The sequence below is a fragment of the Balaenoptera physalus genome (genome assembly GCF_965194825.1).
Source record: "Balaenoptera physalus genome assembly, chromosome: X".
Lineage (NCBI taxonomy): Eukaryota > Metazoa > Chordata > Mammalia > Artiodactyla > Balaenopteridae > Balaenoptera > Balaenoptera physalus.
In genome coordinates this window covers 10,954,936-10,981,629 of record NC_138903.1, presented here as the reverse complement: position 1 = coordinate 10,981,629, position 26,694 = coordinate 10,954,936, and the positions used below count along the sequence as shown (strand labels likewise).

The following is a 26,694-nucleotide window of genomic DNA, read 5'->3' as shown; positions in this document are numbered from 1 at the left end:
GGTCTGGGAGACACCGCTTCGGCAAATATCCCTGGTGTTCTCCTTACTTGCTGCAAGTAATAATCCTTCCTTCTCCCGCAAACACATAACAAAACCAACCAACCAACCAACAAAATTACAGTTCTGATTTTTCCATAATGGTATCTTAAATGAGGAATGAGTGAGTTTCAAGAACAAATGTTTTTATTAACCATTGATTTCACTACCTTCACTTTATGAAGATATTTGCTAAGGAAAAGGTAAAATTGTTTGTGACTTTCATTAACTTGTCATTCTGTCAACCGGACACTGCCAAAGTATGTGAGCTTAACATAGACCTCTAATCACTACCACTGAAAAAATGTACATTTTTATTTTACCCAAACAATCAGAGAACACAGGAATGAGCTTCTACCAGACAACAAGTTAATGTGGCATCCACAGGAATGAGCTGTAACTGTACCCCACCATGAATGGTCCTGCTTTTAGATATTTGTCTTCATGCCTCAACAAATGCAAGCATAAATACCTTTCTATTAACATCATGGTCACAGAACAGGGTTCAACGTGACAAAGCTAAAATTGTCCTTGACTGATTTCCACTTTGTCCATGTTACACTAAGACACATCATTTCGTTCAGTTCCTTAGAAACTCATATTTAAAGATAACTCATGCTGCAAGATTAATTAAGAGACTGTACTTAAGGAAGTATGGTGCACTGGAGATTTTTCTTCTTTTCATTCTAAAGGGACTTTACTTTCTTATGCTCGAATAATTTCCAGTTATTTTCAGGTCAAGTTCATACTACACTGGATAGAAGATGCTATGGACAGACGCAGAGGAACCAAGGGGTAGCAGAGGTGGTAGGGAATGCCAACATTGTTACATTTGGCAGAACTGCATAAAGGGTACCGACAGGTAGGCATTCTGACATTACATCTTCTGCGTAGGAACTAAAGATAGAATTAATTTCTCTGTTAATAATTATCTTAATGTACAAACTTTATGAAAACTGTTCCCCCTTTGACTTCTACCAAAGCTTTTTCTTCCTAAGTATTCTCCGAAAACCCAGTGTTGATGGTATTTTATTTTATTTTTTAATCCCCCGGGCTTTTATTTATTTTTTAAATTATAGTTGATTTGCAATGTTGTGTTAATTTCTGCTGTACAGCAAAGTGACAGTTATATATACATTCTTTTTTAATATTCTTTTCCATTATGGTTTATCCCAGGACACTGAATATAGTTCTCTGTGCTCTACAGTGGGACCTTGTGGTCCATCTATTCTCTATGTAATAGTTTGCATCTACTAACCCCAAACTCCCAATTCACCCCCTTCCCCCTTGGCAACCAAGTCTGTTCTCTGTCCATGAGTCTGTCTCTGCTTCGTAGATAGGTTCCTTTGTGTCATATTTTAGATTCCACATATAAGTGATATCATATGGTATTTATCTTTCTCTTTCTGACTTACTTCACTTAGTATGATAATCTCCAGGTGCGTCCATGTTGCTGCAAATGGCGTTATTTCGTTCTTTTTTATGGCTGAGTAATACTCCATTGTATATATGTACCACATCTTCTTTATCCATTCATCTGGCGATGGACATTTAGGTAACTTATTTTATATTATAGATCTGTTTCCCTACTGTGTATTTATTATATGCTCATGATGTGAAATGAAGCATTTTAATCATTAATTTCATGATTTACAGCAATGGCAATTGACAGATACTCCAAATGCTTCTAATTTAGCTGCACACTTTTAAAAAATGGTTAAGAAGTAAAAAAAAAAAAAAACAAAAAACAAAAGCAAAACACTTTAAATACCATCCACCTTAGCCTTTAAATGGCATCTAAACCTTAGAAGTGAAATATTATAGCCAGTATTTATAAAAGTAATTGTAAAAGAAGGACTAATGCAAACACAGCATAATATAACCACATAGCCATGGATATATGATAAATCTACATAGCAACTTAACATCAGAAGTATCATAGTTGCAAAAGTTCTGAGATATTGAAATGAAGGTATAGTAGGCCAACTGCTAAGATGGCCACAATGGTCCCCTCTCCTGGTATTCACCATTTATGACCAAGATGGCAGGCTGAGTGAGGCTATCACAACCGCCCATCTCGGTCACGGACTACTTTTCCAGGACTGAGGTGATCACTCCCATGGAGCTGGCAGGGCCAGTGATTTAATTCTAACAAGCAGAATATGGCCAAAGTGATGGGTTATCACTTCCCTGATTAGACTACAAAGATGGCGACTTCCACTGTGTCAGCAATCTCTCTCTCTTGTTGGCTTTGATGAAGCAAGCTGCCACAGCAAGGGGTCCACGTGGCTGGGAACTGAGGGCAGCCTTGGGCCAACAGCCCAGGAAGAACTCAACCCTGAAAACCACCACATGAGTGTGAGCTCAGAAGTGGATGCTAGCCCTAGCAGATGCCTGTGGCCCTGGCTGACCCGGAGATCACAGCCTTTGAGAGGCCCTGAGCAGAGGACCAAGAGATAAGCCACGCCTGGACTCCTGATCCACAGAGACTATGAGATAACAAATTGTATCATTTTAAGCCATTAAGTTTGGGGGTAATTTGTTACACACCAAGTGATAGCTAAGACAGAAGGGTCATTGCTGTGCATTCTTAGTATGTTGGTGAACCCCGACTTAACAACAGTTAGTACTGCTTAATGGAATTGACATACAAATTGTTATACCGTGAATCATTCGCAGTTAAGACGACATTTTTCAGACTCTGCCAAAACAAGCCTTCCGCCTTGGGGTTGTCAGGCCACTGGAGGATGGAGCTCTTGCAGATCCTCTGCCGCAGCCTCAAATACTGCGAGTGCTGCAACACTGGCTCCAGCAGAATAAAGACAATCACATCCATATTCTCATCTATTAGCCTCTGCAAGGCCAAGTAGAATGCTGTTTTAAAGTTCCAGTTTTTGGCATACTTTTTGGTTAGAACAAATATTGTTTTCTTGCTTTGGTTGATGCTCTGCATGAGGTTGTCGATGATGGCGAGTCCCGGGTCCCAATCCCTTTCCTCTAAACAGAGGAGCACATTTTTGTCCTCACTCTCTTCCAGGTGGAAGCGCAGCTCATTAATCACCCAGTCTGTGACAGAGGCATCTTTGGTGTCATAAGAAACGTAAGCATCGTAGAAAGTCTGGGATGTGGAAAGAGACCTGTAGCCTTTTACCTTAGCTAAGCACACATGATAGAGAAACCAAGCATCCCAATAAAACCAGTGATGAGCCAGGGCAGCCAGCATAACTGAGATGGTGACAAAAAAGGTGAAGAAACAGAATACTGCCGCAATGGTATCTGAAACACAAGTTGTGAGCTCTAGACTCACAATGCTCTTGCCTTGTTGATCCCCAGGACTGGCGCAAATGACATCTGTCAATCTGGGAATTGTGACGTTCAGATTTTCATCCATCCATTCTCGAAAATCTCCAATGTCACAGGTACAGTCAAAAGGGTTTCTACCTAGTTCCAAAATGGCTAACTTGGTGGCGGTCTTAGTTGCAAACGTGGATTTGTTGATCATCTTGAGCTGGTTGGCACTTAAATCGAGGTGTGTCAGACTGCTGGCTTCGGAAAGAAAGCCGGACGGCAGGTGGGAAATCCTATTTTGACCCAGTAGCAGTGTCTCAAGAGAAGATGTGAATTTCGATAGGCTATCAGTTAAAAAGGACAGCTCGTTTCCACTTAAGTCAAGCAAGCAGAGATGAGGAAACTGCTGTAGTAATGACCAGTTAAAGAAATTTAACCTATTATCGTTTATATATAGTTCGGTGAGACTCCGGGGCAAGTTAAGGAAGGCTTCATTGGGGATATGCTGAAGGTTATTAGAGGCTAAATGAAGCCGTGTCAGATTGCTGAGATATTTAAAAATTTGCCAGTACCTGACATCTTGAGCATTCCACAAAAGGTCAAGGCGGTTTCCACTGAAAACTAATTCTTCCAGGGACATGCTTTTCAGGTATGGTTCTGTTAAAGTAAAAATACTATTGTAGCTCAAGTTTAAAACTTTCAGCTGAGTTAAATTTTGAATAAATCCTAGACGGTGTGTTACCCCTGCTATTCGGAAGTAGTGCGCATTGTGGCTCAGATCTAGAACTTCTAACAATGGCAATTCGCTGAAAGCGGCATCGTCATCAAAGTCTAGTCTATTGTTTGTCAAATCCAAATACTTGATACCACGCAAAAGTGAAAATTCAGTTCCATTTAACGCTTGACCGTTGCCATTTGAAGACAGATTTAAACAGGAAATGTTCCTAAAACCTTCAAATTGCTTTATCCCAATAAAGAAAATACTGTTCAAGCTTAAATCTAAGGCTTTGCCGTAACTGGAACATTGTGGCTTTATCAAAGGGTTGGTGTTATGATAAAAATTCGAATGTGGGTCAAACTCAGTATCTGCTGAGCGTGGCTTAAGGATATGCCTTTGGAAAGAGGGGCCATTTGCGTCATGTTTCTCGGTATCACTGACCAAGGGTGATATTCTGTTTTCGGACAAGTAAATGATTTTCAGGTTGGAGAACGACTGGAAAACGGTAAAATCAATTTGCTTAATAAAATTAACGCCCAAGTTGATAGCCATTAAATTTGAGAGGTTCCTCAGGGGCTGGAAATCTTCGTTTCTGAGTTCCTGGAACACATAACCTCTTAAATGCAATATCTGGAGAGATGTAAGCTTAGAAAATTTTTGAGAAATATTAATGTACTGTGGATATTTTTTCAGCTCGTAGTTGTAAGATAAGTCAAGTATTTCTAAGGAGGGCAGTTTTGCCAAAAATTCCCCAGAGGCTATTTCGTCCATTAAATAGTTGAATTCGAGATGCAGCACCTTCAGATGACGCATGTTGTCAAACCAGGTTGCAGGAACCTTCCGGAGCGAAGTGCTAGAGAGGTTTAGGTAGTGAAGTTGGGTCAGGTTTCGAAAAGCAAGAGGATGTATCTGAATTGAAGCACCTCCATCGCAAGGTTTGCAGGGAAATGGCGCGTTAAAACATCTCGGGCAGTTCCCACTTAAATCTAGTACTTTTAAATTTCTCAGTCCCCTGAAGTCTTCTTGACTGATGTTTCTGATCTTGGTGTTGCTAAGATAGAGCTCTGTGAGGGAGCTTGGCAGTTTGGGTGGCACGTGGAAAAGGGGATTAAAAGATAATGACAGCACCTTCAACTTGGTAAGGTTTTCAAATGTTCCATCTTCTATGGCAAAGGTTTCATTACAAGCAAAATAACAGTTCCAGCCCAAATAGAGACTTTCCAGATTCCTAAGTCCAGAAGTGTTCTTTTTCATTAACACAGTTATTCTATTTTGAATTAGACTAAGTTCTTTCAAAGATCTTGGCAAACCAGCCGGTATTTCTTGTAACTGGTTGTCTTCAAGCAGTAACTCCCTTAGCTTTTTTAGGTTGAGAAATGCCCCGTCTGTAATAGTCATACCGTTCTTTACAGCAGGATTTTCATTCTGGGGCTGTAGCTTGACGTTATGGTTTAGATTGATCTTAGTCAGATTTTGCAGCCCTTGAAATGATTCATTTGTTATGCGTCTGATGAAATTATCAGACAGGTCTAGTTCTGTCACACTTTTGTCCACTGTTTGGGGTACCTCGTGTAATTGACGATTGTTACATTCTGCAATAACAGAGCCATTTTGTTTTGTCTCATCGCAAGGATAGCTTCTAGAATAATTTGCTTCAGCGAAGAACTCACAGGAATCAGAGATTAGCAGGAAAAGGCAGGTCAGAAGCAAAAAGTGAAGAGTCATGTTTTCCTAAGGAAAATCAAAGTGGAGTCACAATATGAGAGTGGCAATATTTGCCGGGCATTTCATGATGAAATTCACAGTGCTTCAACCATACTTGGCCTGAGTTTCGAAGTGGGAGTTCTCTTAACCGTTAAATACACTGCATTAAATTAGGTTCCAAACGATTTTAGTTTTTGACCGTGTTCACCTTCGTGGTGCTCAAAGAAGCGAAAGATGAAGCTATCTGAGATGTGATGACAAGAAAACCTGAAAAGCTTTTGCAGAAGCACTCATCAAGATGCCTCACCACCATAACGGGCCTGATGCTGGACCCTGCCTATGGTTCACGCCAGATCTATAGCACAGCAAGCTATATATCTGTCGCTTCGACCTATTAGCATAGCTCGATGAAACTTTGGCCAGTCCCAAGGAGAGTCCTGATCCAGAGATGACTCTTACCTTTTACCTACACAGCATATATTTTATTGGTATTTCCCACAATTTTTCTATACCTCTATGATGGGATGTATCAAATTCTCTTATGTCCTAGCATGAAAGTGGACATTTTCTGTCGATAATAATAGCAAACAAAGTGTCACACGTTTTACGCCAAACATAAACATTTTCTCACCCATGTTTATGTTCCCAGCAACAAACGAGATAGGTTCTATTATTATCCGTATTTTGTAAGTGAAGAAACAAACTCAGAGCCTTAACTAACTTTCAGAAGGATAACACACTGTAGAGGGGAGACGAGTCCATCTGATTCCAACATGGCATTTTTAATCACTAACCGTCATGCTACACAATCTCATTTTGAAATCTTTATGCCAGAACAGTTCCTCAAATGTAGACAGCACTCAAAAAATGTTTTCTAAGGAGGCTACTATTTATATGTCCCTTATCATACAAACACTGGCACGAATAGCCATTCTTTTGCTTTCGTAAACTTTTGTGGGGAAGACATGACGTTTTATATTTTTATGCATCCTTTGTAACATTTAGTAGAGTGCCTCACTCTCTGCGACTCTTTCGGGGGGCTGAGTATATTATTTTGGTAATCATACGAAGCAATGAACAGATTAATGTGATTGGTATGATCAAGGGTTATAGTCAAAAAAACTCTCAAAATCTTATTTCACCGGGTGTGGAGACCAATCTTTATTAAACTATTTTTCACTAAAGCCCAACTCACGTCCTTATTGTGAGTTAAACCAAGTACGTGCTTTCTTTTTAAATTCTCCTGGAATTTAGGGTTAGTGAACTAACAGTCACTGCCATACCCTTCCTATATTAGAACAGATTTTTACATGGATGTTGAGTATTCTGAGGATCGATAATTATTGCCATTTGTAACAGCTAAGGAAAAGCCAGCTCCTTATGAGATGAAAATTAAAGTGGAACAGAACTTCCAGGCATTTTCAGTCTCTTGTAGTTATTTCCAACTACAGCACCATCAAGGTGCCGCTGCTTAATGTTTAACTTTTACTAAAAGAAAGCCCTGCTTTACCTGGTGTGCTAGGCGGAACTTTAAGATGATCCCTATGACTTTTGCCCCTTGGAATGACTCCTGTAATCACGTTACATTATGTGACAAAAAGGAGATTATCTAGATGCCCCTAATCTAATCATATATGCCTTTAAAAGCGGAGAGTTTTCTCTGGCTAGTAGCAGAAGGAAGAGTCAGAGAGATGGGAAGCAGGAGAAGAATTGGACACATCACTGCAGACTTGAAGATGGAGGGGGTGGGCCCCTGACAAGGAATGCAGGCAGCGTGTAGAAGCTGACAGTGGCTCCCTGTCGACAGTTAGCAAGGAAATGGGGGCCCTGATCTTACAACCACAAAGAACTAAAGCTGACTGACAGCCCAGATGAGTTTGGAAATGGATCCTCAGCCAGAGCCTTGAGACAAGAGTCCAGCTGGCCAACACCTTGATTTTAGCCTTATGAGACCTAAAGCAGAGAACCCAGGCAAGCCCACCCAGACTCTAACCCACAGAAATTTAAGCTAATAAATGTGTACTGTTTGAAGTGTTTAAATTTGGGGGTTATTTGTTACGCAGCAATAGAAGACTAATACATCTAGGTGGACTTCCCTGGTGGTGCAGTGGTTAAGAATCCGCCTGCCAATGCAGGGGACGTGGCTTCAATCCCTGGTCCGGGAAGATCCCACATGCCGTGGAGCAATTGAGCCTGGGCGCCACAACTACTGAAGCCCGCGCACCTAGAGCCCGTGCTTCACAACAAGAGAAGCCACCGCAATGAGAAGCCCGCGCACCACAACAAAAAGTAGCCCCTGCTCGCTGCAACTAGAGAAAGCCTGCGCGCAGCAACGAAGACCCAACGCAGCCAAAAATAAATTAATTAATTTTAAAAAAACACTTAAAAAAAAAAAAAAAAGAAAACTAATACATCTAGAAAATGTGTGTTAAAAGATGATTCACAGCTTGAAAATATGCAGCTTTTGCAGAGGCCACCCCAGGTCTCAAAGTTCAACATCTCCACTGGGAGACACAGGTGTGCCAAGGAAGTAACGAAGCTCGGGGATGCGAGGAACTTTGGCAAGTAACCCAGGCAATATTATGTTTGCTCAGCACCTAAGCAGATCTAAGCCTATGTGATTTCCAAGTGTGAACATTTTGGAAGTTACTTCCTGACTCTTCCTTGTCCTCTCCTAGCTAGTGGGTGGCCTTGGGGGGGGGGTCTATTTGATGACACGCACAGCTTATTAGTTAGCTCTACAGTCTAGTGGGTTAAACAGACGTGAGTGAAACACAACATTACGAGATTTCAACGGTGACACAAAGAAGTAAGTGACACTAGAAGAGCCTAAAAAGAGGAGGATTTGACCTCTTCATGGAGGCTGCGAAAGGTTTCCCTGAGGAAATGGAACTTGAACTGTGATTTTAAGGTTGATTTGGCATGTATAAAACAGAAAGAGGTCAAAAGAATGTCCCAGCATATGCAAAGGCCCTGCGTGTATTCCTTTGATTTTCCCGTGCTGTGCCTTCAGAGGAGCCCTGAACAGGAGTCAAGAGGGGCATGGTGGGGGCCTGAGACAAAGCACACCAGGTTTCAAGTCCTCAAAGGCGACTGAAACCTGCAGAGAACTGCTTGCAACAGTAGGACTCAGAATAAGAAGCAGGGCCAAGAGGATTGGAATGGCACGTGAGAGATGACGAATAGAGAAGTTGCAGAGGTCCTCAGTAGCTCCATGTCACTACGGTCAACAGACATTTTTCAGTCCTCGTCTGAACGAGCACGTGAATGTAAGGGACTGAAAGAAAGTCAGGGATGTTAAGAAAAGATGAGAGTGGATTTTGATCTTGATCTGAGGAGCAACGCAAGCCTTTGAAGGTGGTACCATGCTCATTATTCTACAGTCATCACTGGCAAGAGGGCACAGACCTTCAGGAGCAAGATGATGGTAGCGTGAACCAAGTTGGTGGCAATGGAGATAAAGAGAAATGGATTCAAGAGATACTTAGGAGGTAACACTGAGAGACATGGCAATAGATTATAATGGGGAGGTTGGATTATGAGGGAGAGGGAAGAATTCGTGGTGACTTCCAGGTTTCTGGTCTGTGCAACTGGATGAATGAGAGAGAGTGCCATTCACTGAGGGAAAAAGATCATTTGGGGCTGGGGAAGCGGGGAGTGAATAGTATTAATTAAATCTGACATGTTGACCTTGAGCTGAGTTTGTGATCTTCCAGTGGAGACATCCAGTAGGCAGTTACATATGTGCATCTTAGACTCAGAGGAGAGTTCTGGTACAGGGATGAATTTGGGAGTCATGACAAGTACAGCCATGAGTGTGAATGAGATCATCCAGGGCAGTGTAAGCCATAAAGGATCTTCCACGTTTCAGCTCTACAACAACAATTTTAGCATCTGTTTTTCTAGTACTTTTATGATTTAATTTTCTTCTATTGAAATATCTTATCCCACTGCAATTGTCTTGGCATAAAATGTGAGGTGGGGACCCACATTATTTTTTCCTAAATGGAGACCTGGTTGCCCCGCCATCATTTATTGAATAATCTTTTGCTCACCGATCTGATTGCTCCCTTTATCATATGCTAGCTTTCCTATGTATTTTGATCTATTTCTAGACTCTTACTCAATTTTGTCAATCTCTTCATCATTCACATGCTGGTACCACGTGTCTTAATAATTACAGTTTTTAGGTATGCTAGCATCTGATAGGGCAAGTCCTGTTCATCACTCTTCTTTTGTGAATGGATCACTCCTATCTTACCTTCTAACAGGTTCTCACGGGTGTACACTAAGACTGTAGATTTCTATATATTAATTTTATACCAAATCGCTATACTAAATCCTCTGATTATTTGGAATAGTTGCCTCTCCATGTGATTTTCTTGGCTAAGCAATTAAACCATCTACAAATAATGATGATCTTCTTATCACCCTTTATGCAATCTATTTTTATTGTCTAACTGCATTGCCTAGTTACTCCAGAATCATGAAAAAATAATAGAGCAGAGGTCAAAAAAAAAAAAGCAAAGACTGACCAGTTAAACCACACACAGATGAAAATTCTGCCTCACAAAAAGCACAGTAAACAATGCCAAAAGTGAAATAAAGGAGGAGAAAGTATTTGCAGTTCATATCACAGATAAGGGGGTGATATATTTGATATGTAAAGACTTTTTAAGCATAATTGAAAAGACAAATTATTCAATAAAAAATGAACAAAAACATATTAACAGACAGTTCACAGAAAGGAAACACAAATGGCTCTTAAACATAGGAAAATAGGGCTTCCCTGGTGGCGCAGTGGTTGAGAGTCCGCCTGCCAATGCAGGGGACACGGGTTCGAGCCCTGGTCTGGGAAGATCCCACATGCCGCGGAGCTGCTTGGCCCGTGAGCCACAACTGCTGAGCCTGTGCGTCTGGAGCCTGTGCTCCGCAACGAGAGGCCGCGATAGTGAGAGGCCCGCACACCGCGATGAAGAGTGGCCCCCACTTGCCGCAGCTAGAGAAAGCCCTCGCACAGAAACGAAGACCCAACACAGCCAGAAATAAATAAATAAAAATTAAAAAAAAAACCAAAACCCTTCTCCTCAATCTCAACTTGAAGACTTCCTAGAACACCTGTTCTCACGGCTGGCCACTTTAAAAAAAAAAAAAAAAAAAAACATAGGAAAATATACTCAACTTCACTCAAAAAATTACACTGAGATACAATTTTTCACTGATTCTACTGTGTAGGTGAGGCTGTGGAGAACAGGTGTTCCCATATCTTACCTGTAGGGGTCTAAATTAGGGCCACCTCTAAGATGGAGAGAAATCTGTAATATCTGCCAAAATTGGAGAGATAGACTCAACAATTTCAATTCTAGAAGCAGATTGTAAGAGAGACCCTCACATATACAAATGCCTATATACAAGGATGTTCCATGCAGGGCTGTTAGCAATAGCAAAAGACTGGAAATAATCTAAATGCCTACGAGTAGTGGTCTGGTTAAATAAACCAGGATGTTATATTCATACAATGGAATACTATGCAGCAATTAAAAAGGAAAAGGTAGCTCTATATTCATTTATTCATTCATTCAAAAATATTTATTAAGCATGTACTTTATTTTGGGGACTGTTTTCAAGCTGGGAATATAGCAATGAACAAAACAGATGAAAATACCTGCCCATTTGGAGCTTACATTACAAGATGTTAGATGGTGGAAAGTACTAGGGAGCAAAATAAGGATGGGAAAGGGGATGGTCATGTAGACTGTCCCTCAGTTGGGATGTGTCTGACGTCTCTGTCATGATTAGACTGGGGTAATGGGTTTGGGGGAGGACAACCTGAGAGGTCAAGTGCCACTCGAGTCACAGCTCACCTAGGGCACGTACACGACTTTCGCTGTTGATGTGGACCTTGATCGCCTGGCTGAGGTAGTGCTTGTCAGCTTCCTATTATACTTTTGAATTATAGCTTAATAAAAAAATTTTAAAATTAATTTTTAAAAAGTCCCCTGGGGAACAGATGGCCAGGTGGTGGCAGACTCTTCCCTTAGCGTGGTAAACAGAGTCCAAACGCGACTCTCACACAACACTGAGCAATAGAGGAGAAAAGCCTCTAGGAGGCGCTGGAGACCAGAAGAAGAGCCTTCTGACACTTCAGGATGAATATGGCCTCCCAGAGAACCTGAGGCAACTTAAAATAAAGCTTGGAGCATGGAAATGAGCAGAACGTTGCAGAAAGGATTTCTGAGTGAAAAGCTTGAGGTTCCTAACTCCACCCTCCCGGAAATGTGTCCTGAGGTAAGAACAAGAGTTGACAAGTTCCAAATAAGTTCAGTTTGAAGAGAAGTACATAGATGGGAAGAGTGGGAGGCGGGGAGCAGGCAGTTGGCCAAGATGTTGAAGAGAAAACCCTGATTGTTCAAGCCTCTCCACCCGCCTCAGGGCCTCACAGACGCAAAAGCAAAACGGACTGCAAAGGCTCACCACCCACAGAGTGAACCCTAGCTCAACATTCAACGGGCTCTGAGGTGGGAGAGCAGAGCCCAAAGCCCTGGAAAGCAAGAGCCACGCCTTCCCAGCCAAGTTCCTCCTCTTGGCCACACCCATGCCTCTGGCTTCCAAAAGTCTTGGCTCCAAAAGGACACCAAAGGGAACCAGGTCCCAGAGAACTAAGAAGGATACTGGAGAGAATTTACCCCCATCAAGGTGTAACCAATGAATAAAAACCATCCAGCCTGGCAGAAGAAAAATGGCAACTCTGCAAATAAAATAGAGAAATGGCAACTATGTGGAAGAGAAAAAAGAGAAATGGCAACTCTGTAAATAGAGGGAAAAGGGGCAATTATGCAAATAAGATAGAAAGTAAAACTATGCAAATAAAAGAGAGAGAGACAGAGAGAGAGAGAGAGAGAGAGGAAGGGAGGAAGGGAGGGAGGGAGGAAGGGAGGAAGGGAGGGAGGGAAGAAGGGAGGAAGGGAGGAAGGGAGGAAGGGAGGAAGGGAGGAAGGAAGAAAAGAGATTTCTGTTGCTTGAGGCTGACAGCTGAAGGCGCCCATTAAAGTGAGAGCAAAGGGCTAGGAGCCTACAAGGTGAGAAAGGGCATGAGAGGAGACCACAGCAGACAAGGAATGTGTATGAAGTTGAGGAAGATGGAAAGCAGGTAGATGAGTGGTAGGTGGCACGGCAGAGCAGAGAAGGCTAAAGCCAACCAGAGCGAGGTCAATTCACAGCATACAAGCCCGGAAAGACTCCGGAGCTGGCGGGCAACAGTCAGGGCAGCGGTATGCCAGGCAGGGCTGCACAGGGGATGGGTTGAAAGTCTGCATGAGAAGTTAGACCCCTCCTGATTCCCTCCCTGAGACTTACTACCTCGAAAGGTTGAATCCAGAGCCTTCGGTTCAGGAATTCAGGCACAGGTGAAGGCAGGGGCAAACTGTCAAAAAGCAAACAGGAGGGTTAAAGCACAGTGTGTATCTGGAGCGCAGAAGCCCATCCTCTTCCCTCCTCCGGCTCTGGGGCCTCTGACATCCACCTGGTTTATAAACGCCCCACTCCAGCACCCCAGGCAGCAGACTGGAGCATCTCATTGGGAAAATGGATAGGCACAGCAGCAGGGCCACGAGTGTAAAATTTAAGTGGACCCCCAAAAATGTAGTCATCAAGATGAATATAGTTTTAAAAAAGTAAAGTCCCTGATGGACTATATATCAGTATTAAATAACGACAGAATCGGACCCTGCACTTGCAAAGCAGTGTTTCACCTGCCTCACCCCATCCCGGCTCTGGTTCCAAGAAAACTTGATTTACCGAAATAGGCAACCAGCCTGAGGACCAGAGTTTGCCTATTTGATTTTTTTAAAATACAACATTAAAATATTATGTATGTTGATTGCTGAGCTTTTGGGGACCCTCTCTCCCAGAAATTCTCCATCAAAGCCAGTGCCTCACTCTCCTCACCCTAGCCCTGGCCCGGCACCACAACAAAGCTCTCCAATCACACTGGCACACGCTAACCAGAAGCTGGCTCCCATCCTAGGCTGGGACCTATCGTTGGGAAGGCCAGTCCTTGCAGCTGAAGCTTTTCATCAGCTGTTTGGTGTCCCACTCTTGAGTATGAAATAACCGTCAGCGCCAGTCACCTGGAATTCACCCAGCATCAAAGAAAGATGGACACAAGCAAAAAGAAAAGAAAAATCACAGACACAGCAATTGATAGAATCAGGTCTTCTGGCACCCAGGACAGTGGTTGATGGTTTATTTTCTTAATGCAGATCCTGTCTTGTACAGATGCTCAATCCCCCCCTCTGCAATTCTGAAATCCTTAAAAATCTGAGCACCAGAAGATTTTCGGGTTTTATCGTAACTTACTTGGCAGCAAAACCTGATCCAAACTGACCTAAGGCTAGTATGATCTTTATTTATCCACTTAGCAGGAGCCCTGTGGTTTCACGGCAGAAGTAACCATTGTGCGTAATCATCAGGGCTGCCGTTGGCCCGTCGGAAGTGTTTTGTAATAAATCCTGTACGTACCATCTTCTCTTGCTAAAATACAAATTCTGAACTTTGACACAATTCTGGCCTACAGGTTTCAGGTAAGGGATTGTGAATTGATATTTAAATCTCCTTCACTGGAAGCACATTAGCGATTCCTGAATTGTCCTCGGCATATGTTAAATCAGAAAAGAGAACGTGATTGTCAATGGGACCAAGTTATGACTTTCATGGGCCTGAGATACTTTGGCCCTCATGGGCCCCCATAAAAAAAAATAGTAAAAGTTATATTTTATGACCACGTTGGTATAAAGACAAATATAATCCAGGCTGGAATATATTCATTCTTTTGCTGATTTTAAAAGAAATTAAAATCTTTGCTTGAAGCATCATGGGCCCAAGGTCCTGTGTCTTCTGTGCCCAAAGTGAGGTTGGCCCTGGTTGTCAATGATGGCATCTTGGGGCTCAGATCAGGTCCCCAGAAACTAGACAAGATAAGTAGGAGATACTTACTGAAAAGCAAGGTAAATATTAGATTGGGAGAGGCTGAAGAGAAGGCCGAGGGTTGAGTGGAAGTGGCAGGAAAGAGGACCAGAAAAGGAGAGTGTTGCAGGTTGAATCATGTCCCCCCAAAATGACATGTTGACGTTTTAGCCTCTACACGTGAACGTGATCTTATTTGGAAATAGGGTGTTTGCAGATGGAATCAAGTTAAGATGAGGTCATACCAGACTAGGATGGGCCCTAATTCAATGACTGATGTCCTTATAAGAAGAGGGAAGTTTGGACACAGACACACTTCGGAAAGAAGACCATGGGAAGATAGAGGCGGAGATGGGAAGGACGCAGTTACAAGCCAAGTAACGTCAAGGCTTGCCGGCCACCCCCAGAAGCTGGGAGAAAGGCATGGCCCAGATTTTCCCTCTCAGCCTCCAAGAAGGAACCCACCTTGTTGATAACACCTGGATTTCAGACTTCTGGTCTCCAGAATTGGGAGAGGATAAATTTCTGTTGTTTTGAGTCACCAGATTGGTGGTACTCTGCAACAGCAGCCCCAGGAAACAGATAGGAAAAGCAGAGAGCAGGGGAATAAGAGCTGACCGGTGGAACCCACTGCTGAGACAAGTTCAAGCTGCCAGAAAAAGCCCTTTGGTCAGGCCAGAGAGCTCAGTGCATAGCACACCCTGCTGAGGATGACTGAGTCTACACGGTCTCAATCTTTCACTGGGTGTTGCCTTGGAACACCCAGGAAAAAAAAACCAAGACCCATTTCTTTAAAGAAAGCATATGAATCACACACAAAAAAGAAATTTGCTTCACTTCCTGCACCCTGCCGAGTATAGCATTGCACGCTACTGAGGAAGTAATTTCACAACCGTTTTTCTGGTTTCCACGGCAAATCAGGTCTTTGGTTGGGTCCATGCTATACGATAAGCCAATCCTCTCCTTCGGGCTCTGAGGGAACCAAACGGCACAACGAAAACAACCTATCTCAGTCCCCACCCAAATCTTCCTTTTCACCTTGGGCCCCAGTGGACACCAAAAACATAACTGTGAAAGGCCAGTGCAGTTGGAGGACAGCTCAGTAAAGCCTGCCTTAGCTGAGTGCACCCTGGGAGTCAGAGTGAGCCCAGGAGCCACGCTCAGAACCCAGCCCATGGGGCGAGAGCTGTAGGCAGGGCAGAGACCGGAAGTGCAGGGTGCAAAGGCAGCGAACCCCACCAGGCAAGGCTAAAATAAACCCTGCAGGTTTTACCATAACACAATCTAGGGTGAAGGTGGTCTGTGAGGCACCTAAAGCTGCCTTCCTGGAACAGACAGCTTTTTATCTTTCCACACCCCTTTCCGAGGCTGCAAGCAGCGATGTTGCAAAGATGCCCCCTCCCTCCTCCCTCTCTGAAAGCTTCCTTTGTTAAGAGGTGATTTGCCTCAGACCATCTCCCCATTTGCACCCCTTTCTCAGAATAGATCCTGCTCATGACCCCCTGACATGAAAGGATCAAGGGCACCTACTGATTATAAAATGTGATGAATCCGCCCAACTGAATGACTTAGCTGTTTGAGCATGATGCAGGATTCCACCAGAACTAAATGTTTGCCAAACTGGAAATAATTCTAATTTTTCATGGGTTCTGATGTGTTTGCAGTTGACTATGTTGACCACTGATATATTGATATTATGAAAGTAAATTAATAAAGAAATGGCTGGGCAGACAGAATTTGTCACCTCAGATGAAATTTACAGTGAATAATAGATACTTGACTTGATCCATTCCACGTTTGATGGATTCACTAACAGCTTTGGAAGACAAAAGAAACCACTACCACATGAAATGCACGTATCGATGAAGAGATGGAGCCTGATTTCATACACATAAAAATATGAAAAATTATGCTATTTGAATTCCAGGAAATACGGTAGCACGCATTTGTTGAGTGCTTTATCATGAAGCAAACACTGGGAGCACAAGTCATGCATTTTCTTGTCTGGGCTTCATAAAAATCAGTGAGGTGGGTGCTATCATAGGCCCCCATTTTACAGACATGGAAGCTGAGGCTCAGAGGCTCATTTACCCAAGGTCACTTAGATGGTAGGTGGCAGACTGGAAACTGAGCCTAGAGGTACCCACGTAGTTAACAAATTGGTACCAAGTGGCTGGTTGGCAGTGATCTGGTTTCAATTTTCAGCAGAAACACCAAAGCCATACCTGGAACCCTCTGGACTTAAATGCTGGGGGTATTACCCACCTTGCCTTTCCACTGATCAGTCTAACAGAGAGCACTTCCAGATGCTCTGTAATTCCACAGAACAACTGGAAAGCCACTGATTCTAGACATATTCACCAGCTGGTGGCTCTTCGTAACCACCTGAAAAGTCAACACAGCCTGTATCGCTAATGCCGATCTAGAACCATGGGTTATGCATTTAAATGTACTGTGTCTGCATAGCCCTGAATAGTTCTAAATTGGGGATAATACTTTAAAAAATAACAAATCCCTCAACTCCATTTAGTAACTCAGTTGAACTCAAATGAGATTTCACTGGAATGACATCCCCCTCAGTAGACCCCAGAGGTGACGCTGAGACACACAAATAATATCCAACTGAGTTTCCAAGACTGACCCTGGGTCATGACATCCTCCCCTGCGAGATATACCCCGATACTGTCAGTCTGGGTTTCCACGGGACTGCCTTCTCTCTCATCAACTCCCGTGCAGTTTGTAGGACTATCACATGAAAGAATGAGAAGCAGAATGAAGAATGGACTTCATCAAGTGCCCTCGCCGTGATCCACTGCCTCGGCTTTTCAGATAAGGCATACATGGAACTTTTATTTTGCTTTCTGGAATCAAGCTAAGGGGCTAATGAATAAGCTTTGGGTCTTCCTGGAGGCCTTGTCACCCCCTAAGAAAGTCTGTGCTCCTTAAGGAAAGGACCAAAAGAGCTGTTCAGATGCTGCCCTAAGACAGTGGCCCTCAACTTCAGCTGCCCATTGAGATACGAGGGAAGTTGAAAAGCTACGAATGCCCCAGCCCACTCCAGAGATGCTGATTCCATTATTCTGTGGTTCAGCCTGGACAGCGGGATTTTTTAAAGCTCACTCTGTGATTCTAATATACAGTCAAGGCTAAGAAGCTCTCCTTGAGGCCAGGAGACAGCTAGGTCCTTGCCTTCCACCCTCCACCAATGACAGGGAGCGGGGGCATTTTCTCAAGTTTAGTTTTATTTTATCTTATTTCCACTTTCTTATAATACAATTATATTGGCTATCACAGCAGTTTACAAATATCAAGTCAAAATTGGATACGTTCAAATGCAATTCCATCTATGTCATTGGCCCTGCTGGCCTAATTCCTTATGAGCCCTTGCAGTCATTTTGTAAAGCATCAGACAATTTCAGGGTAGACTTAATTTACTTTCAAGATCTATAATGCACATTCACTGGATACAAAAAATGAACTTCAAGAACTTATATATACATTAAATACTGGTAAAAAAAATAACTCCAAGAGCTTTAATAAGCACTAAATGAGCGTGGAAAAAAAGATACTACGGTAAATGTGGGATGAGAGTCTCTCGAAATCAGTCTTTGCAATGGCTCTTAAATCTCATTCAATTTTCTAGAAAACATACCATTTTTTTAAAATCGTAAAGGTTTTCAATCTGACAGTTCCTGACAGTAACAAAAGCTGACCACCTGCTATGTCTAAACACTATAGAATATGATTATGGAAATAGTAACATCTTCACTTAAAAACTCTGAACAAGAAAAGTAGCAATTATGAATGCACATTCAGCTCCTGGTAGTAGATGAAGTGTGGGCTTTGCCCAGGCACTAGCAAGCGACCCGGAGTGAGCCAAGAGAGGTTGTCCTTTTCTGTGGAAAGGGCAAAGGACAAACGCCTCCCCACCTGCTTTACCCCCAGCCCTTTCACTCTAGATGAGAATACCGTTTCTGGCAGGACCAGAAAGTCATACCCCAGTTCAATTCCTAACTTGGAATTTGCTTCTTTTCCTCTTGAAAACGATAAGACCACTGCATTTGAATTTTGAAATTTCCTGCACACTGGACCACTCTGTCTACATTTAGAGTTGCCCCAAGACTTTGCCTTTTTATACTGATTTGCACATTCATCACTTTCTTTGGTCACACCATTTGCCACCAAACCCTATTTCGGGGTCAGAAATCCTCTATTTTCTTGGAAAGCTTTGTTAAAAGAATAGAAGTGGCTTACCACTCTTCTGGGGTCGTCCTTTCTAACTGCTCATTCTAGAACCTGCAGTGCTGCGGAGTGGCACCCGCTGGGCTACGGGCGCACATGGACAAAGAAACTAACCAACTTCCTAAAACTGGCCGCTTTACCATCAGCAGAACCTCGCCTGTGGTTTGCAAAAGCTTATGTGGGAAGAAGGGAACTTGTGATTTCTTAACTGTTGCCAAATCATTTATTGACTATGCTGTAAAATTTCAAAACTGAAATGGGGTGGGGGTAGGAAAAAGTCATTTATAAAATGATTTAAATATAACCCGAGCCAGATCGATCCGGTGCATTTTTGTTAGTTTGGCTTTATCTGTGTGTACGTGAGGGCGGGTGAGGGGTGGCTAAAATGATCCTCAGCAAAATGTTAAGAGCAGTGAGCTCTGGGGAGCAGGACTGGGGGGAAATGAGGGAGAAATGGGGAAATTTTTCCTTTTCCTTGAAAAATTTTAGTGCCTTTGCTTCAACTTTACCACAAATGTGTACTTGATTTAGGATTGCACAAACTCATTTTTTCTCATAGAATTCATGGATGTAGTTAAATAACATTTGCACCGCTTCGTCTTCGTTCCACACATTTCCAGGACAGCACATGGTGAGGTGGGCATGGGTCCCTCACCAGGCTGTGGCTACAGAGTGGGCATCTCCCTCCTGGGTGTTCCTGCACCTCGGCCAGTACCTGGCACGTGTTATAAGCTCAATAAATGTTCATCGAATGAGTGAGTGAATGGATGAGCAGAAGCATGAGGCAGCAAAATTTAATTTCCTGATTTGCTCTGATAAGTGAATTGGATTTTAAGCTCTCAGAGAGAAGGCCCTAGAAGGTTTAGCCACAAGCAGGAGTCAGCAAACTCCAGCATGTGGGCCAAATCTGCCCAGGGAGTAGAGAATGATTTTCACAGATGAACATTTGCCATCGATCTGATGAGACAGAACACTAACTGTAAACTCCAGTGAGGCAAAAATGTTAGCGTCCCCCCACCAAAGAATCCCATTCTTCTCATTATTAGACCTACATTACAAAAAAACTGCATTTGATGATTATATTTTGAATGTTACCAATTAAATAATTGTGTAATGCGCTTTTCTCTTGTTCTATAAGTACCTACATAATGCCTTCAACTGGCCTCTTGGCCTGCAAAGCCTAAAATATTTACTTTACAGAAAATATTTGCTGACCCCTGGCCAAAAGAATAGTCTAGAATGGGATATAATGTGCTTCTTATTGCCTTACTCTCCTTGAACTGGAGGAAACCACACTGGGGGCAGGGTGGTGGGGACTGACATTTTCTCTCTCTCTCTCTCTCTCACACACACACACACACACACACTTTATTGTTATTTTTCCCTCAGGCCCTTGGTCTGCCTCTCTTGCATAACCTCTGGATGACAACTTATGGGCTTTGGAAACCTTGTTACAAAGGAATGCCTTTCGGAACTCACAGGCTTGGCGGCCACTCCTAAATTGCCCTCTAACCGCTGGTCCCTCAGGTGATTCAAGGCCCGACACATGGCGTGGGAAGGGATTCCCATGACGTCAGAGAACACGGCCCGTGGCTTCGTGGGCTCACCAAAAACCTGGGTAATAGTCACCTCAAAGACCTCATCTGGCCGCCAAGCCAGCCTCTTGCTTTCTCTTGAAACATTTGCTTAGAAATAAAGTTTAAGAAAGTATGTCAAAATGACCACCATTATTGGAGTAGTGCAGAGTGGTCAGCATTTCTAGAAAAGCCAGACACACATGGCCCGGCCTTCAGGCCACAGAATGTTGGCCAATCGTAGACCAGGCAGTTGGGATCACATAAAGCATGGCGCACACTTGGGTTATAATTGCCAACAGTCCAGTGCCCATGCCAGGCAAACAAGAAAAACGAGCTACTTAATTAAAATCAAATGAACCATCACAGGTTTTTCCACACAGCCAGTAACCGTAAAAGATGAAAATGAAAATGGAATTGACACCAGGTCAGGACAGTCACCGCAAAACCAGAAGTTTAGCCCACGTGGAAAGCGGTCCGAGGATCTGGCCCTCTGCCCAAGCCCAGAAACTGGCTATCAGGGGCCAGGTCTGCTCTCCCGGCCCTGCCCTGTGAGGGTACAGGGCTCCGGGCAGCTCTTCCCTTGTTCTTCCCTTTGCCATCCACGCTGACTCAAATCTTTATTTCGAAATGGAGACGATCGGTCATCAAGTGCTCCCACCAAGCAAACCTACCAGACAGCACGCACATCCCAGATGCACAAACCACCCTCTGGGGTGCATGGGCCGCTCTGAGCATCAGTTTTCTCAGCTCTCAAATGGGGAGAAGAATAACAGTATCTTTCTCTTATGGTGGCTTTAAGGATTAAATCATGCTTGCGGAACGCTTAGAACAGTCCCTAACAGAGCGAACGCTCAACTAGCAGAGCTAGGATTATTGTTACTGCTCTCATTGTCATGGACTTCACTCACCTCTGGGCTGTTGCCCGCAGTAGGCCGGGAGGACCACTCAAGGCGCTGGCTGTGACCCTTTCCTGTGGCGTCAATGAGCACCAGCGCACTCGGAGGGCCGCAGATGGCTTCAACCCATCAAGGCTGCAGTGAAATCCCGTGTGGACATACCGTGAAACCCTGGACACGGCTCAAGACCTAGGACAAGACCAGGTGCTGGGAATCAGTTGTTTGTCCAAAAAAAATCAACATGAAATATAAAAAAGGCTAAAGCGGAAGGGGTGTTATAAAAGAAACATTTCTCAAGCAAAGGATTCGGATGAAGAAATACACAAGAGGATTCCTCTACACAAGGCCAGATCTGATATGAGCCTGTCCTGGTTTTAAACTGAGGTGTAGAGCTCCTGAGGGGACAGCAAGCTGCCTTTTCTGATCAGTGCAGACACAGGTGACATGGGCCGCAGGAAGCAGGTATCGTCGGTCTCCTGGTCCTCCTGCTCTGGTTCGCTAAATCCTGAGCCCCGTAACCCACTTGCCCTGACTTACTCCTACCCCACTGTGCGCATCCCCACCGCAGAAGTTCTTGTCCATCTGTGCTATCATTTCTCGTTTCAAACAAAAGCTTAACGTGCTAGTCTATACAATGCCTCAGTACCCATTAGAAAATGGCAGCCTTCTGGATGAAAAAGTTTGCTGAAAGCACTCTTCCTGTGGGCTGATGCAGCCCCAAATCAGGGCACAGAGCTAGATAAGAGGAGGTTGGGCTGGATTCCAGGCTCACTTGGCCATATGGCCAACTACCCTTGAGCAGTGGACAACCTGTGCAACTGTACATGGTGGCCCAGCTAAACCAAACTGAAACTCATTTCATCATGATGAATGGGACCATCTCCTTTCAACAGCACCCCTGACTACCCAGAAACAGGGACAAGGCAAGGTCCCTGAAGTCCTCTGCAAATTCCCTTCTTGAGTCAGTCACAGGTTGCAGACCAGTTATCTGAAAACCTCAGTCCTTCCCTCAGTTGAAACATCTTCTTGTGTTTCCTGAAGTCAGTGTCCCCCAGATGATGGGCCAAGACATCAGAAAAACTCAGAGCACTCTACAGCTGGAAGGGCCCCTTATTTCATGGATGAGGGAACCAAAGCCAAAGGTCAAGAGTGCAATGGTGCTGGAGAGGACTCTTGGAATTCTCACTGCTCCACTTCTGCTTTTGTGTTCTTTCAACTTCTCCCTTCGTGAACGCCCTAAGTGAAGAGCCCAGCAGTATCAAGTACTCCATCAACGTTTTGAGAAGAGGATGAGGGTGGGTTTTCTGGTCACATCAACCTTTTGTTCTTACTCCTCACCTCTTTTATTAAAATCTCATCATTATCATCAAGTTTCTCTCTCCAGTGACGGACTGCATATACACCGACATTAATTCTTGCTGCTCCAGGTCTGCCAAAGCACATTTAGGTCTTGACAGATGTCCCTAGATCAGAAGGGACGAGTGAGGCAGAAAAGCCCCTACTCGAGGCACAAACATCCTCCTCCCTAAAGAAAACTGAATCAAGTATGGCGTTTAATTGATAATAATGTATCAATATGGGTTTGTCAATTGTGACAAATGTACCATAATCATATAAGATGCTAACAATAGGGGAAACTAGGTATGGGGTACACAGAAACTCCACGTACTATCTTTGCAACTTTTCTGTAAATCTAAAACTATCCTAAAATTTAAAAGTTTATTTAAATATTAAAAATAAGTGACTATGTAAACTGAGCAAGGTTAAGATTCTCTCCGTATGTGTCTATATATGCAAATATATGTAAAATAAAATGTGAACTTTCTTGCTCAAAACAAGAAGAGGAAAGACAAAGTTTTTTTCAAAGAGGATCAAAAGCAGTCCTGGTTACTTGCACAGGGCCTGGTATACAGTAGGGACTCAATAAAAATTCCTCGTTGAGTGAAGGTGATGGAAGTAGAGCTGTCAAAGAAGCCAGACAAAGAGCAGTCCAAGGAAGAGGCAAACCTGGACCAAACAGTACTGGGAAAGAAAGAGAGAAGAGGATGGTTCTTCTAGAATGCAGCTCTTAGTACCTCAGCCACTGCCCTCCACCCTACCTGCTTACAAAAGCTCTCCAGAGGATTTCCCATTGCCTTCAATGTAAAGTCTAACTTTCTTAGGATCACCAACAGGACCCTTTCTGATGAGCTCTGTCTCCCTTCCCAGGTCTTCAAGAGCCAAGCCGCCCTCTGACCCAGCACTCGTCTTGCAGAGACGCTGGCATTTCCCCTCCCAAGTCCTGCTCATGCACCCCTCTGGGCACACGCTCACACGGCCCCATCTCACCCCTCCACCACAGCTCGCCTACCAGCTGCGAGTCCTCCAGGACCTCACCAACTCGGAGATGCGTGTCTGAATCAGTCCCACTCATGGCTGGGTTGGACCTCCTGCTCTGTGCTCCCAAAGGGCCAAGCCATCCTCTGCTTCCCTCTTCCAAGGCTCTTATCATTTATTAATTGACTAGCCCGTGCCCCACTCTGGATGGGGGCTTCCTGAGGACAGGCATTTTATCATTTTTATCCTTGAGCATCCACCTCAGTGGCTGGGGGATAGTAGAAGCTAAGCTCAGTGTTTTGGGAATAAAGGGAGGGAGGGATGAAGAGACAAGGGAGGAGAGTGGGAGGAGAAGAAAGGATGTGTTTCATAGCCATTGCTGACCCTTAAGCAGAGCTTACTATGTGCCAGGGATTTTTCCTTGATTAATTTCTTTACCTCTCCCAGGAACCCTGTGATGGAGGGACTATTATTCCCAGTTTATTCCCAATTTTCATACGAAGAAACTGAAGTACAAAGAGGTTAAAAAAAGTCATGTTCCTCTGGCTCCAGAACTGTGCTCTTAACCACTATCCAATATTCTAACGATGCACAGGATCGTAGGGACTTATAAAAAGTCACCTAATCTGGCAAAGAGAAGATTATTGGTGACACTCAAGAAGGTAGTTTTGAGTGTGGTAGAATCAAAAGCTGGGTTCTAAGGGGCTGAACAGTAGTGGAGGATGAGACCAAACATGATCACCTCCCAGCACCAACCCCAGCACACCAGATGAACTTTCCAGAAGGAGCGCACTGATTACCATTATCTCGGCTCCAACTCCACCGTAAGCATGGACCCATGAGCAGGGAAGCAGGTTTCTCTGCAGTCTTAATCCAATCTTTCCCAACGTTCCCTCTCAATAGCTTTGGACCTCAGTCCTGCCCTTCAGTTGACGTGACCGCCCTTCACTCCTTGAGAAGGCCCTATGCCTTTCCCAACTCTGCAGCCTCTTCCTGCTCCTGGAGAGGTCTGTCCTTGCCCCACCTCACCCCAGCTCTGTGAATCACAGGAGCTTGCATTCTGTGATGGGTGGGTGCCTCTCGGCCATGAGCATCTGGGACACAGCTGTCGGTGTCCTGCCCATCTCAAATGGCACCCACTTGGCCAGGTCCACCCAGCAGATGTGCGCTCTCCATATTCAGTCCCCAGGTCCCTCCCTGCCTCGTGGCATTTCATCTCCTCTGTGCCAGGCGCCCACCTAAGGCACTACCCATGTACATTTCCCATTGTGTTTTGGTGGTTATTAAAATCTCCACTTTTAGAGAAGGAAGCATGCTTGCAAAGGTTCAGTAATTCGCCCAAATGAACCGAAAGCTCTGTAGAACTTGTCACATTCTGCACAGAGCTAGATAAGAGGGCACAGAGCCAGAGGTCCATCTTACATCCTCTATCAGACCGTAAACCTTTTGAACCCAAGTGCTGTTTTTTTTCGGCCACGCCTCAAGGCTTGTGGGATCTTAGTTCCCCAACCAGGGATTGAACCCGTGCTCGTGGCAGTGAAAGCACAGAGTCCAAACCACTGGACCGCCACGGAATTCCCCCAGGGGCTGTTTTATTTGTCCAGCTCGGCCCTGTATACTTATCGGTTGACAAATGTTGGTGAAAATGAATGGGGAGCACAGAGGATTATATCAGTAGAATTAAGGGACGTTTATTATATGTAAATCTTTTCTGATTATAATATTATCAATATTACATAGTTCTAAACATTCAAATTCAGGAATGTACAACATACAAGATGAAAGCCCTCCAAATTCCACTCCTCAAAGATTATGGCTTTTAACAGTTTGGTGTATGTTCTTCAAGATTTTTCCTATGTATATTGACATATCATCACAAACAATTCTTTTACAAAAATGGGATCATATGATATACACTGCTCTTTACCACTTTTTTTCACCTAGCACTATTTTAGATATATAGATCTGTCTTATTATTTTTGTTTTGTTTTGTGCCTTAATAGTTATGTTATATACATTGTATGGACATAACATTTTATTTAATGACTCTCCTACTGATTGACACTTGGGTGTCCTAAATTTCTTTTATTGAAGTATAGTTGACTTACAATATTGTGTTAGTTTCAGGTGTTTTATTTATAATAGCCAAGACATGAAAGCAACCCAAGTGCCCATCAACAGATGACTGGCTTAAGAAGATGTGGTATAGGGACTTCCCTGGTGGTCCAGTGGTTAAGACTCCGCGCTTCCACTGCAGGGGGCATGGATTCGATCCCTGGTCAGGGAACTAAGATCCCGCGCATGGTGTGGCAAAAAGAAAAAGAAGATGTGGTGTGTGTATACACACACACACACACGCTGGAATATTACTTAGCCATAAAAAAGAATGAAATATTGTCTCTTGAATGTCACAACAAACATCTTTGGAGGGAAAATAATTTTAGAAGAACCACGTTCAGGTGAGGAGAAGCGCCAGCAGGATGGAAGAGAGTGATTATGCCACAGATGGAGCATATCTGATGAAGCAAGTAGGCAAAAGGGCGTGAACCAGGACGGGGTGGGTGGGTGGAGTTGTAACTTAGGAAGGGGAAGAGGAAGGGACACCTAAGGGAGGGCCACCACTCCTTGCAAACAGGATAGGCTGTTTGGGGAAAGAATCTTGGTTTTGTGAGCTGGTGCAGAGGACAGTTACATACAATATATTTTGATGTTGAGGGGAGGGGATTTGAAGAAGTGCATGTCAGTGGGTCTCCAATTTCTTTGTCATTGATATAGGAGGTGAGGTTGGGTACTGGGGGAGAGCGCGGCTGGTAGGGGGGGCGGGTATCAATACTAGAGGCTGAGAACATGTGAAAAGATTTGGGGGACAGCCACTTAATTCACATAGATGAGGGCACTCTGAAAGCACGAGAACATTCTCTTAGGTTTGAGGCCCCGGGCTGGGTATGGAGAG

The 26,694-nt window shown here is 43.8% G+C and overlaps 1 protein-coding gene across 3 annotated transcripts; it reads right to left on the bottom strand.

The window, feature by feature from the left end:
- Window positions 1-784: 784 nt before the first annotated feature.
- Window positions 785-24,265, bottom strand: TLR8 (toll like receptor 8). Of its 3 annotated transcripts, none has more exons than XM_082446963.1 (2): window positions 13,106-24,265; window positions 785-5,773 (listed from the first exon to the last, which is right to left on the bottom strand). In XM_082446963.1, exon 2 carries the CDS (start codon window positions 5,765-5,767, stop codon window positions 2,660-2,662), a length of 3,108 nt encoding a protein of 1,035 aa, XP_082303089.1. In that variant the 5' UTR covers window positions 5,768-5,773; window positions 13,106-24,265; the 3' UTR covers window positions 785-2,659. The 3 variants fall into 3 exon arrangements, with proteins under 3 accessions (XP_082303089.1, XP_082303088.1, XP_082303090.1); XM_082446962.1 differs by having other exon boundaries at window positions 785-13,169; window positions 18,965-24,265; XM_082446964.1 differs by having other exon boundaries at window positions 18,965-24,265.
- Between the last annotated feature and the right edge of the window lie 2,429 nt (window positions 24,266-26,694).

Bases quoted from the DNA above. Each gene is read 5' to 3' on its own strand.
- TLR8 (XM_082446963.1), bottom strand. From the start codon at position 5,767: ATGACTCTTCACTTTTTGCTTCTGACCTGCCTTTTCCTGCTAATCTCT.